This window comes from Corythoichthys intestinalis, chromosome 15 (genome assembly GCF_030265065.1).
Source record: "Corythoichthys intestinalis isolate RoL2023-P3 chromosome 15, ASM3026506v1, whole genome shotgun sequence".
Lineage (NCBI taxonomy): Eukaryota > Metazoa > Chordata > Actinopteri > Syngnathiformes > Syngnathidae > Corythoichthys > Corythoichthys intestinalis.
The window spans coordinates 2,321,291-2,334,435 of record NC_080409.1 but is presented as its reverse complement, the minus strand read 5'-3'; the positions used below and the strand labels follow the sequence as shown (position 1 = coordinate 2,334,435).

General features: G+C 38.6%; 1 protein-coding gene across 1 annotated transcript; it reads left to right on the top strand.

The window, feature by feature from the left end:
* Nucleotides 1-9,798: 9,798 nt before the first annotated feature.
* Nucleotides 9,799-12,551, top strand: LOC130931548 (uncharacterized). Its single transcript, XM_057860454.1, has one exon. The coding sequence runs from the start codon at nt 10,030-10,032 to the stop codon at nt 10,906-10,908; it is 879 nt and encodes a 292-aa protein (XP_057716437.1). The 5' UTR covers nt 9,799-10,029; the 3' UTR covers nt 10,909-12,551.
* Nucleotides 12,552-13,145: the final 594 nt, after the last annotated feature.

Below are 13,145 nucleotides of genomic sequence, written 5' to 3'. Positions count from 1 at the left end.
GGTGAAGTTTGGTTGACTTCTGCGCAGCGGTTTGGGAGTTAACATCAAAATTACATTTCTCGGCCATATCGCATTGATCTCACTGTGAAAAGGCTTAAATGACTTTTTTAATTAAGTTTGATGATTGCGCTCAAACAAAATTTCCTAGAACAAAATTTTCAAATGTAACTACTAGATTGTGATACAATACACTATTGGGTGAAGTTTGGTTGACTTCTGCGCAGCGGTTTGGGAGTTAACATCAAAATTACATTTCTCGGCCATATCGCATAGATCTCACTGTGAAAAGGCTTAAATGGCTTTTTTGACCTAAGTTTAATGATTGCGCTCCAACCAAATGTCCTAGAACGAAATTTTCAAATGTAACTACTAGAATGTGATACAATACACTATTGGGTGAAGTTTAGTTGACTTCTGCGCAGCGGTTTGGGAGTTAACATGAAAATTACATTTCTCGGCCATATCGCATAGATCTCACTGTGAAAAGGCTTAAATGGCTTTTTTGACCTAAGTTTGAGGATTGCGCTCAAATCAAATGTCCTAGAACCAAATTTCTACATGTAACTACTAGATTGTGATACAATACACTAATGGGTGAAGTTTGGTTGACTTCTGCGCAGCGGTTTGGGAGTTATAATCAAAATTACATTTCTCGGCCATATCGCATAGATCTCATTGTGAAAAGGCTTAAATGGCTTTTTTGACCTAAGTTTGAGGATTGCGCTCAAATCAAATGTCCAATAACCAAATTTCCACATGTAACTACTAGATTGTGATACAATACACTAATGGGTGAAGTTTGGTTGACTTCTGCGCAGCGGTTTGGTAGTTAACATCAAAATTACATTTCTCGGCCATATCGCATAGATCTCACTGTGAAAAGGCTTAAATGACTTTTTTAATTAAGTTTGATGATTGCGTTCAAATAAAATGTCCTAGAACAAAATTTTCAAATGTAACTACTAGATTGCGATACAATACACTATTGGGTGAAGTTTGGTTGACTTCTGCGCAGCGGTTTGGGAGTTAACATCAAAATTACATTTCTCGGCCATATCGCATAGATCTCACTGTGAAAAGGCTTAAATGGCTTTTTTGACCTAAGTTTGAGGATTGCGCTCAAATCAAATGTCCTAGAACCAAATTTCCACATGTAATTACTAGATTGTGATACAATACACTAATGGGTGAAGTTTGGTTGACTTCTGCGCAGCGGTTTGGGAGTTATAATCAAAATTACATTTCTCGGCCATATCGCATAGATCTCACTGTGAAAAGGCTTAAATGGCTTTTTTGACCTAAGTTTGAGGATTGCGCTCAAATCAAATGTCCAATAACCAAATTTCCACATGTAACTACTAGATTGTGATACAATACACTAATGGGTGAAGTTTGGTTGACTTCTGCGCAGCGGTTTGGGAGTTAACATCAAAATTACATTTCTCGGCCATATCGCATAGATCTCACTGTGAAAAGGCTTAAATGACTTTTTTAATTAAGTTTGATGATTGCGTTCAAACAAAATTTCCTAGAACCAAATTTCCACACATAACTACTAGATTGTGATACAATACACTAATGGGTGAAGTTTGGTTGACTTCTGCGCAGCGGTTTGGGAGTTAACATCAAAATTACATTTCTCGGCCATATCGCATAGATCTCACTGTGAAAAGGCTTAAATGGCTTTTTTGACCTAAGTTTGAGGATTGCGCTCAAATCAAATGTCCAATAACCAAATTTCCACATGTAACTACTAGATTGTGATACAATACACTAATGGGTAAAGTTTGGTTGACTTCTGCGCAGCGGTTTGGGAGTTAACATCAAAATTACATTTCTCGGCCATATCGCATAGATCTCACTGTGAAAAGGCTTAAATGACTTTTTTAATTAAGTTTGATGATTGCGTTCAAACAAAATGTCCTAGAACAAAATTTTCAAATGTAACTACTAGATTGTGATACAATACACTATTGGGTGAAGTTTGGTTGACTTCTGCGCAGCGGTTTGGGAGTTAACATCAAAATTACATTTCTCGGCCATATCGCATAGATCTCACTGTGAAAAGGCTTAAATGGCTTTTTTGACCTAAGTTTGAGGATTGCGCTCAAATCAAATGTCCTAGAACCAAATTTCCACATGTAATTACTAGATTGTGATACAATACACTAATGGGTGAAGTTTGGTTGACTTCTGCGCAGCGGTTTGGGAGTTAACATCAAAATTACATTTCTAGGCCATATCGCATAGATCTCACTGTGAAAAGGCTTAAATGACTTTTTTAATTAAGTTTAATGATTGCGCTCAAACCAAATGTCCTACAACAAAATTTTCAAATGTAACTACTAGAATGTGATACAATACACTATTGGATGAAGTTTAGTTGACTTCTGCGCAGCGGTTTGGGAGTTAACATCAAAATTACATTTCTCGGCCATATCGCATAGATCTCATTGTGAAAAGGCTTAAATGGCTTTTTTGACCTAAGTTTAATGATTGCGCTCAAACCAAATGTCCTAGAACAAAATTTTCAAATGTAACTACTAGAATGTGATACAATACACTATTGGGTGAAGTTTGGTTGACTTCTGCGCAGCGGTTTGGGAGTTAACATCAAAATTACATTTCTCGGCCATATCGCATAGATCTCACTGTGAAAAGGCTTAAATGGCTTTTTTGACCTAAGTTTGAGTATTGCGCTCAAATCAAATGTCCTAGAACCAAATTTCCACATGTAACTACTAGATTGTGATACAATACACTAATGGGTGAAGTTTGGTTGACTTCTGCGCAGCGGTTTGGGAGTTAACATCAAAATTACATTTCTCGGCCATATCGCATAGATCTCACTGTGAAAAGGCTTGAATGACTTTTTTAATTAAGTTTGATGATTGCGCTCAAACAAAATGTCCTAGAACAAACTTTTCAAATGTAACTACTAGATTGTGATACAATACACTATTGGGTGAAGTTTGGTTGAGTTCTGCGCAGCGGTTTGGGAGTTAACATCAAAATTACATTTCTCGGCCATATCGCATAGATTTCACTGTGAAAAGGCTTAAATGGCTTTTTTGACCTAAGTTTGAGGATTGCGCTCAAATCAAATGTCCTAGAACCAAATTTCCACATGTAACTACTAGATTGTGATACAATACACTAATGGTTGAAGTTTGGTTGACTTCTGCGCAGCGGTTTGGGAGTGAACATCAAAATTACATTTCTCGGCCATATCGCATAGATCTCACTGTGAAAAGGCTTAAATGACTTTTTTTAATTAAGTTTGAAGATTGCGCTCAAATCAAATGTCCTAGAACTAAATTTCCAAATGTAACTACTAGATTGTGATACAATACACTATTGGGTGAAGTTTGGTTGACTTCTGCGCAGCGGTTTGGGAGTTAACATCAAAATTACATTTCTCGGCCATATCGCATAGATCTCACTGTGAAAAGGCTTAAATAGCTTTTTTGACCTAAGTTTAATAATTGCGCTCAAACCAAATGTCCTAGAACGAAATTTTCAAATGTAACTACTAGAATGTGATGCAATACACTATTGGGTGAAGTTTGGTTGACTTCTGCGCAGCGGTTTGGGAGTTAACATCAAAATTACATTTCTCGGCCATATCGCATAGATCTCACTGTGAAAATGCTTAAATGGCTTTTTTGACCTAAGTTTGAGGATTGCGCTCAAATCAAATGTCCTAGAACCAAATTTTCACATGTAACTACTAGATTGTGATACAATACACTAATGGGTGAAGTTTGGTTGACTTCTGCGCAGCGGTTTGGGAGTTAACATCAAAATTACATTTCTCGGCCATATCGCATTGATCTCACTGTGAAAAGGCTTAAATGACTTTTTTAATTAAGTTTGATGATTGCGCTCAAACAAAATTTCCTAGAACAAAATTTTCAAATGTAACTACTAGATTGTGATACAATACACTATTGGGTGAAGTTTGGTTGACTTCTGCGCAGCGGTTTGGGAGTTAACATCAAAATTACATTTCTCGGCCATATCGCATAGATCTCACTGTGAAAAGGCTTAAATGGCTTTTTTGACCTAAGTTTAATGATTGCGCTCCAACCAAATGTCCTAGAACGAAATTTTCAAATGTAACTACTAGAATGTGATACAATACACTATTGGGTGAAGTTTAGTTGACTTCTGCGCAGCGGTTTGGGAGTTAACATGAAAATTACATTTCTCGGCCATATCGCATAGATCTCACTGTGAAAAGGCTTAAATGGCTTTTTTGACCTAAGTTTGAGGATTGCGCTCAAATCAAATGTCCTAGAACCAAATTTCTACATGTAACTACTAGATTGTGATACAATACACTAATGGGTGAAGTTTGGTTGACTTCTGCGCAGCGGTTTGGGAGTTATAATCAAAATTACATTTCTCGGCCATATCGCATAGATCTCACTGTGAAAAGGCTTAAATGGCTTTTTTGACCTAAGTTTGAGGATTGCGCTCAAATCAAATGTCCAATAACCAAATTTCCACATGTAACTACTAGATTGTGATACAATACACTAATGGGTGAAGTTTGGTTGACTTCTGCGCAGCGGTTTGGGAGTTAACATCAAAATTACATTTCTCGGCCATATCGCATAGATCTCACTGTGAAAAGGCTTAAATGACTTTTTTAATTAAGTTTGATGATTGCGTTCAAATAAAATGTCCTAGAACAAAATTTTCAAATGTAACTACTAGATTGCGATACAATACACTATTGGGTGAAGTTTGGTTGACTTCTGCGCAGCGGTTTGGGAGTTAACATCAAAATTACATTTCTCGGCCATATCGCATAGATCTCACTGTGAAAAGGCTTAAATGGCTTTTTTGACCTAAGTTTGAGGATTGCGCTCAAATCAAATGTCCTAGAACCAAATTTCCACATGTAATTACTAGATTGTGATACAATACACTAATGGGTGAAGTTTGGTTGACTTCTGCGCAGCGGTTTGGGAGTTAACATCAAAATTACATTTCTCGGCCATATCGCATAGATCTCACTGTGAAAAGGCTTAAATGACTTTTTTAATTAAGTTTAATGATTGCGCTCAAACCAAATGTCCTAGAACAAAATTTTCAAATGTAACTACTAGAATGTGATACAATACACTATTGGATGAAGTTTAGTTGACTTCTGCGCAGCGGTTTGGGAGTTAACATCAAAATTACATTTCTCGGCCATATCGCATAGATCTCACTGTGAAAAGGCTTAAATGGCTTTTTTGAGCTAAGTTTAATGATTGCGCTCAAACCAAATGTCCTAGAACGAAATTTTCAAATGTAACTACTAGAATGTGATACAATACACTATTGGGTGAAGTTTGGTTGACTTCTGCGCAGCGGTTTGGGAGTTAACATTAAAATTACATTTCTCGGCCATATCGCATAGATCTCACTGTGAAAAGGCTTAAATGGCTTTTTTGACCTAAGTTTGAGGATTGCGCTCAAATCAAATGTCCTAGAACCAAATTTCTACATGTAACTACTAGATTGTGATACAATACACTAATGGGTGAAGTTTGGTTGACTTCTGCGCAGCGGTTTGGGAGTTAACATCAAAATTACATTTCTCGGCCATATCGCATAGATCTCACTGTGAAAAGGCTTAAATGGCTTTTTTGACCTAAGTTTGAGGATTGCGCTCAAATCAAATGTCCGATAACCAAATTTCCACATGTAACTACTAGATTGTGATACAATACACTAATGGGTGAAGTTTGGTTGACTTCTGCGCAGCGGTTTGGGAGTTAACATCAAAATTACATTTCTCGGCCATATCGCATAGATCTCACTGTGAAAAGGCTTAAATGACTTTTTTAATTAAGTTTGATGATTGCGTTCAAACAAAATGTCCTAGAACAAAATTTTCAAATGTAACTACTAGATTGTTATACAATACACTATTGGGTGAAGTTTGGTTGACTTCTGCGCAGCGGTTTGGGAGTTAACATCAAAATTACATTTCTCGGCCATATCGCATAGATCTCACTGTGAAAAGGCTTAAATGGCTTTTTTGACCTAAGTTTGAGGATTGCGCTCAAATCAAATGTCCTAGAACCAAATTTCCACATGTAATTACTAGATTGTGATACAATACACTAATGGGTGAAGTTTGGTTGACTTCTGCGCAGCGGTTTGGGAGTTAACATCAAAATTACATTTCTCGGCCATATCGCATAGATCTTACTGTGAAAATGCTTAAATGGCTTTTTTGACCTAAGTTTGAGGATTGCGCTCAAATCAAATGTCCTAGAACCAAATTTTCACATGTAACTACTAGATTGTGATACAATACACTAATGGGTGAAGTTTGGTTGACTTCTGCGCAGCGGTTTGGGAGTTAACATCAAAATTACATTTCTCGGCCATATCGCATTGATCTCACTGTGAAAAGGCTTAAATGACTTTTTTAATTAAGTTTGATGATTGCGCTCAAACAAAATTTCCTAGAACAAAATTTTCAAATGTAACTACTAGATTGTGATACAATACACTATTGGGTGAAGTTTGGTTGACTTCTGCGCAGCGGTTTGGGAGTTAACATCAAAATTACATTTCTCGGCCATATCGAATAGATCTCACTGTGAAAAGGCTTAAATGGCTTTTTTGACCTAAGTTTAATGATTGCGCTCAAACCAAATGTCCTAGAACGAAATTTTCAAATGTAACTACTAGAATGTGATACAATACACTATTGGGTGAAGTTTAGTTGACTTCTGCGCAGCGGTTTGGGAGTTAACATGAAAATTACATTTCTCGGCCATATCGCATAGATCTCACTGTGAAAAGGCTTAAATGGCTTTTTTGACCTAAGTTTGAGGATTGCGCTCAAATCAAATGTCCTAGAACCAAATTTCTACATGTAACTACTAGATTGTGATACAATACACTAATGGGTGAAGTTTGGTTGACTTCTGCGCAGCGGTTTGGGAGTTATAATCAAAATTACATTTCTCGGCCATATCGCATAGATCTCACTGTGAAAAGGCTTAAATGGCTTTTTTGACCTAAGTTTGAGGATTGCGCTCAAATCAAATGTCCAATAACCAAATTTCCACATGTAACTACTAGATTCTGATACAATACACTAATGGGTAAAGTTTGGTTGACTTCTGCGCAGCGGTTTGGGAGTTAACATCAAAATTACATTTCTCGGCCATATCGCATAGATCTCACTGTGAAAAGGCTTAAATGACTTTTTTAATTAAGTTTGATGATTGCGTTCAAACAAAATGTCCTAGAACAAAATTTTCAAATGTAACTACTAGATTGTGATACAATACACTATTGGGTGAAGTTTGGTTGACTTCTGCGCAGCGGTTTGGGAGTTAACATCAAAATTACATTTCTCGGCCATATCGCATAGATCTCACTGTGAAAAGGCTTAAATGGCTTTTTTGACCTAAGTTTGAGGATTGCGCTCAAATCAAATGTCCTAGAACCAAATTTCCACATGTAATTACTAGATTGTGATACAATACACTAATGGGTGAAGTTTGGTTGACTTCTGCGCAGCGGTTTGGGAGTTAACATCAAAATTACATTTCTCGGCCATATCGCATAGATCTTACTGTGAAAATGCTTAAATGGCTTTTTTGACCTAAGTTTGAGGATTGCGCTCAAATCAAATGTCCTAGAACCAAATTTTCACATGTAACTACTAGATTGTGATACAATACACTAATGGGTGAAGTTTGGTTGACTTCTGCGCAGCGGTTTGGGAGTTAACATCAAAATTACATTTCTCGGCCATATCGCATTGATCTCACTGTGAAAAGGCTTAAATGACTTTTTTAATTAAGTTTGATGATTGCGCTCAAACAAAATTTCCTAGAACAAAATTTTCAAATGTAACTACTAGATTGTGATACAATACACTATTGGGTGAAGTTTGGTTGACTTCTGCGCAGCGGTTTGGGAGTTAACATCAAAATTACATTTCTCGGCCATATCGAATAGATCTCACTGTGAAAAGGCTTAAATGGCTTTTTTGACCTAAGTTTAATGATTGCGCTCAAACCAAATGTCCTAGAACGAAATTTTCAAATGTAACTACTAGAATGTGATACAATACACTATTGGGTGAAGTTTAGTTGACTTCTGCGCAGCGGTTTGGGAGTTAACATGAAAATTACATTTCTCGGCCATATCGCATAGATCTCACTGTGAAAAGGCTTAAATGGCTTTTTTGACCTAAGTTTGAGGATTGCGCTCAAATCAAATGTCCTAGAACCAAATTTCTACATGTAACTACTAGATTGTGATACAATACACTAATGGGTGAAGTTTGGTTGACTTCTGCGCAGCGGTTTGGGAGTTATAATCAAAATTACATTTCTCGGCCATATCGCATAGATCTCACTGTGAAAAGGCTTAAATGGCTTTTTTGACCTAAGTTTGAGGATTGCGCTCAAATCAAATGTCCAATAACCAAATTTCCACATGTAACTACTAGATTCTGATACAATACACTAATGGGTAAAGTTTGGTTGACTTCTGCGCAGCGGTTTGGGAGTTAACATCAAAATTACATTTCTCGGCCATATCGCATAGATCTCACTGTGAAAAGGCTTAAATGACTTTTTTAATTAAGTTTGATGATTGCGTTCAAACAAAATGTCCTAGAACAAAATTTTCAAATGTAACTACTAGATTGTGATACAATACACTATTGGGTGAAGTTTGGTTGACTTCTGCGCAGCGGTTTGGGAGTTAACATCAAAATTACATTTCTCGGCCATATCGCATAGATCTCACTGTGAAAAGGCTTAAATGGCTTTTTTGACCTAAGTTTGAGGATTGCGCTCAAATCAAATGTCCTAGAACCAAATTTCCACATGTAATTACTAGATTGTGATACAATACACTAATGGGTGAAGTTTGGTTGACTTCTGCGCAGCGGTTTGGGAGTTAACATCAAAATTACATTGCTAGGCCATATCGCATAGATCTCACTGTGAAAAGGCTTAAATGACTTTTTTAATTAAGTTTAATGATTGCGCTCAAACCAAATGTCCTACAACAAAATTTTCAAATGTAACTACTAGAATGTGATACAATACACTATTGGATGAAGTTTAGTTGACTTCTGCGCAGCGGTTTGGGAGTTAACATCAAAATTACATTTCTCGGCCATATCGCATAGATCTCATTGTGAAAAGGCTTAAATGGCTTTTTTGACCTAAGTTTAATGATTGCGCTCAAACCAAATGTCCTAGAACAAAATTTTCAAATGTAACTACTAGAATGTGATACAATACACTATTGGGTGAAGTTTGGTTGACTTCTGCGCAGCGGTTTGGGAGTTAACATCAAAATTACATTTCTCGGCCATATCGCATAGATCTCACTGTGAAAAGGCTTAAATGGCTTTTTTGACCTAAGTTTGAGTATTGCGCTCAAATCAAATGTCCTAGAACCAAATTTCCACATGTAACTACTAGATTGTGATACAATACACTAATGGGTGAAGTTTGGTTGACTTCTGCGCAGCGGTTTGGGAGTTAACATCAAAATTACATTTCTCGGCCATATCGCATAGATCTCACTGTGAAAAGGCTTAAATGACTTTTTTAATTAAGTTTGATGATTGCGCTCAAACAAAATGTCCTAGAACAAACTTTTCAAATGTAACTACTAGATTGTGATACAATACACTATTGGGTGAAGTTTGGTTGAGTTCTGCGCAGCGGTTTGGGAGTTAACATCAAAATTACATTTCTCGGCCATATCGCATAGATCTCACTGTGAAAAGGCTTAAATGGCTTTTGTGACGTCACATCCGGTGAGTGTATCGTTTGTTTGTTAGCGCTGCTACTAGTCGCTAATCTCCTAGTGCTCCTCAATTTGTTTTATCCAACGGACACATCGGAGAATCGATCCTAGGCTAGTTCGGCTCTCCTAGTGCTCCTTATTTTGTTTTATCCCACGATCGGACAGATCGTGGATTAAAACTACTCTCCTCTCCTCTTTAGCTCTATCTTGCTAGCCTAGCTTATCCGAGCTATGGCTAGCCCTCTGCCTTCGTCCTCCCGTCTTTTCTGCTCAGTGTGCTGTATGTATAGCGAGCACCCTGGCTCCTTCGTCGAGGACAGTAGTAGCTGTAGGAAGTGTAGCTTAGTCTCAGGGTTGGAGACCAGGGTTTCTGAGCTAGAAGCACGGCTCTGCACTCTAGAGACGAAAGCTAGTCCTAGCTATAGCCAGGTAGTGGCAGGTCGTGCTTGCAGTAGTAGGATTGCTAGCGCAGTTAGCCCCCCAGCGAGCCCCGTGCAGCCGGGGGAAATTAAGGAGGGATTTGTGACTGTACGGGGGAAGCGCAGTGGTAAACGCACAACCTTAGTGCACCAGCAGCTTCACGTCAGCAATAGGTTTGCCCCCCTCAGCGACACACCGGCTGAACCAGACACTCTCGTAATTGGAAGCTCCATAGTTAGAGACGTGAAGCACCCGGCGGTGTCTGTCAGGTGTTACCCAGGGGCCAGAGTCGGTGACATCGAAGGAAACCTCAGACTCTTAAAGCAGAGTAGGAAGAGGTTCCGCCGTATCGTGATTCACGCAGGCGGTAACGACGCCCGGCGGAGACAGTCTGAGGTGCTTAAATTAAACGTAGCCTCGGTGTGTGAACTTGCTAAGTCGATGGCGGACACCGTAGTTTTCTCTGGTCCTCTGCCTAATTTGGTCAATGATGAGATGTACTCTAGATTCTCATCATTTAACCGCTGGTTGTCTAGATGGTGCCCAGAAAACGATATAGTCTTTGTTGATAACTGGCACGCGTTTTGGGGCAAGCCCGGGCTCATGCGCCGAGACGGCATTCATCCGACTTGGGACGGTGCTGCTCTCTTAACTCGAAATTTGGCCGCCAAACTAAGTCTCCCAAAGTGACACTTGAGAGTGGGGGCCCGGGCGCAGTGTTGTAGTGTAAAACATAACACTGTTAGTAGTGACCACTCGCCTCTTTCCGAGCTGTCACAAATCCAAAATTCAGGACAGAAGATAGAGACTGTGTCCGTGCCTCGTATAGTGAACAGGGGAAAACCGAGTACTATAGGAACGAGACCAAAGAATTTAATACATATAGCCCCTGATAGCAGTGAAAATAAATTAGCTCTTAATAAATATATAAGATGCGGATTATTAAACATCAGGTCAATCTCGCCCAAATCTCTGTTAGTTAATGACTTAATTGGGGATTACAATATTCATATTTTGGCCCTGACTGAAACTTGGCTTCAGCAGGATGACTTTGTTAGACTTAATGAATCCACACCCCCAAGTCACGTGAATTTTCACACAGCTAGAAGCACGGGCCGTGGAGGGGGGGTGGCAGTAATATCACACTCTTGTTTAGGTATGAGCCCAAAAAGTAAAGCTAATTACATTTATAACTCCTTTGAAAGTCTAGCACTATCAATTATAGACGCTAACTGGAAGAACCAAAAACCAGTTCTGTTCATAGTGGTTTACCGTCCCCCTGGTCCCTACTCACAGTTTTTGTTAGATTTCTCTGACTTTTTATCTAGTATTTTGCTAAGCTGGGATAGAATTATAATTGTAGGGGATTTTAATATACATGTTGACGATGAAGGTGACTCCCTTGGTAAGGCCTTTAATGACCTACTAGATGGGACTGGCTTCATTCAAAATGTAAATAAACCAACCCATAGTCACAAGCACACCCTGGACTTGATTTTAACCTACGGTACTGAGATTAGTGATCTTAGTGTCCATCCCCACAACCCTGTACTGTCTGATCATTTTCTAATTACCTTTCGGTTTGTGCTTCAAGATAATCCACCACCAGTGATTAGAACTCAGATGAAAAGGACATTAGGTGATCACTCTGTTTCAGAGTATAAACAGATAATTCAGCCTATATTTGCCTCCATGTCATCTAATTATGAAGGAGTGATGTCCGGCCTTGCTGTTAATGACGAGTTTGTTGATCGTGTTCTGTTTACGTTTCGTACCACCCTAGATGTCGTCGCTCCCTCCAAATTAAAGTTTGTCAAGCCGAGACGAGCATCTCCCTGGTATAATGCTGAAACACGCTCTCTTAAACAATCGACACGTAAATTAGAAAGACTTTGGCGCCGTTCCAACACAGAGCACACCCTCTCTGCTTGGAAACACAGCTTAGTGACATATAAGCAGGCCTTGCGCACGGCTAAAACCAGATATTACTCATCCTTAATAGAGGAAAACAAAAATAATCCTAGGTTTCTGTTCAGCACTGTAGCAAGGCTGACAAACAGTCACACCTCAATAGAACCTTATATCCCAACCACCCTTAGCTGTGATGACTTCCTAAAATTTTTTAACAATAAAATCGCAACTATTAGAAATAAAATAAATGAATCACTTCCAATTATTAGGTCTGATAAAGTGCAGACAAAGAATTCGGAATCTCCTATAAACCCCTCTAAAATATTAAATAACTTTACCACTGTAGACCAAATTGATGTAACTTCAATTATAATGTCCTCCAAACCATCAACGTGCCTCCTTGACCCAATCCCAACCAAACTTTTTAAAGAGACCCTGCCTCTAACTATTGACACTATCTTAAATATAATAAATATCTCATTAGTTACTGGCTACGTGCCGCAGTCCTTTAAATATGCAGTTATTAAACCGCTCTTGAAAAAACCTACTCTTGATCCTGATATTCTGGCCAATTATAGACCTATTTCTAACTTACCATTTCTCTCCAAAGTCCTTGAAAGAGTGGTAATTAAACAGCTCTGTCAGCACCTACAGGACAATAGTTTATTTGAACAGTTCCAGTCTGGCTTTCGAGCTCATCATAGCACTGAAACCGCATTAGTTAAAGTAACTAATGACTTGTTACTTGCCGCTGACGTTGGATTAGTCTCGATCCTGGTTCTGCTGGACCTGAGCGCAGCCTTTGACACAATCGACCATAATATCTTATTGCAGAGATTAGAATGTGACATAGGCATTAGAGGAGCAGCCCTCTGCTGGTTTAAATCATATTTATCTAATAGGTACCAGTTTGTCAATGTAAACCAGCAATCATCATCGTACTCTAGAGTTAGTTATGGTGTGCCGCAAGGATCTGTCCTCGGGCCCATCTTGTTTACGCTGTATATGCTTCCTCT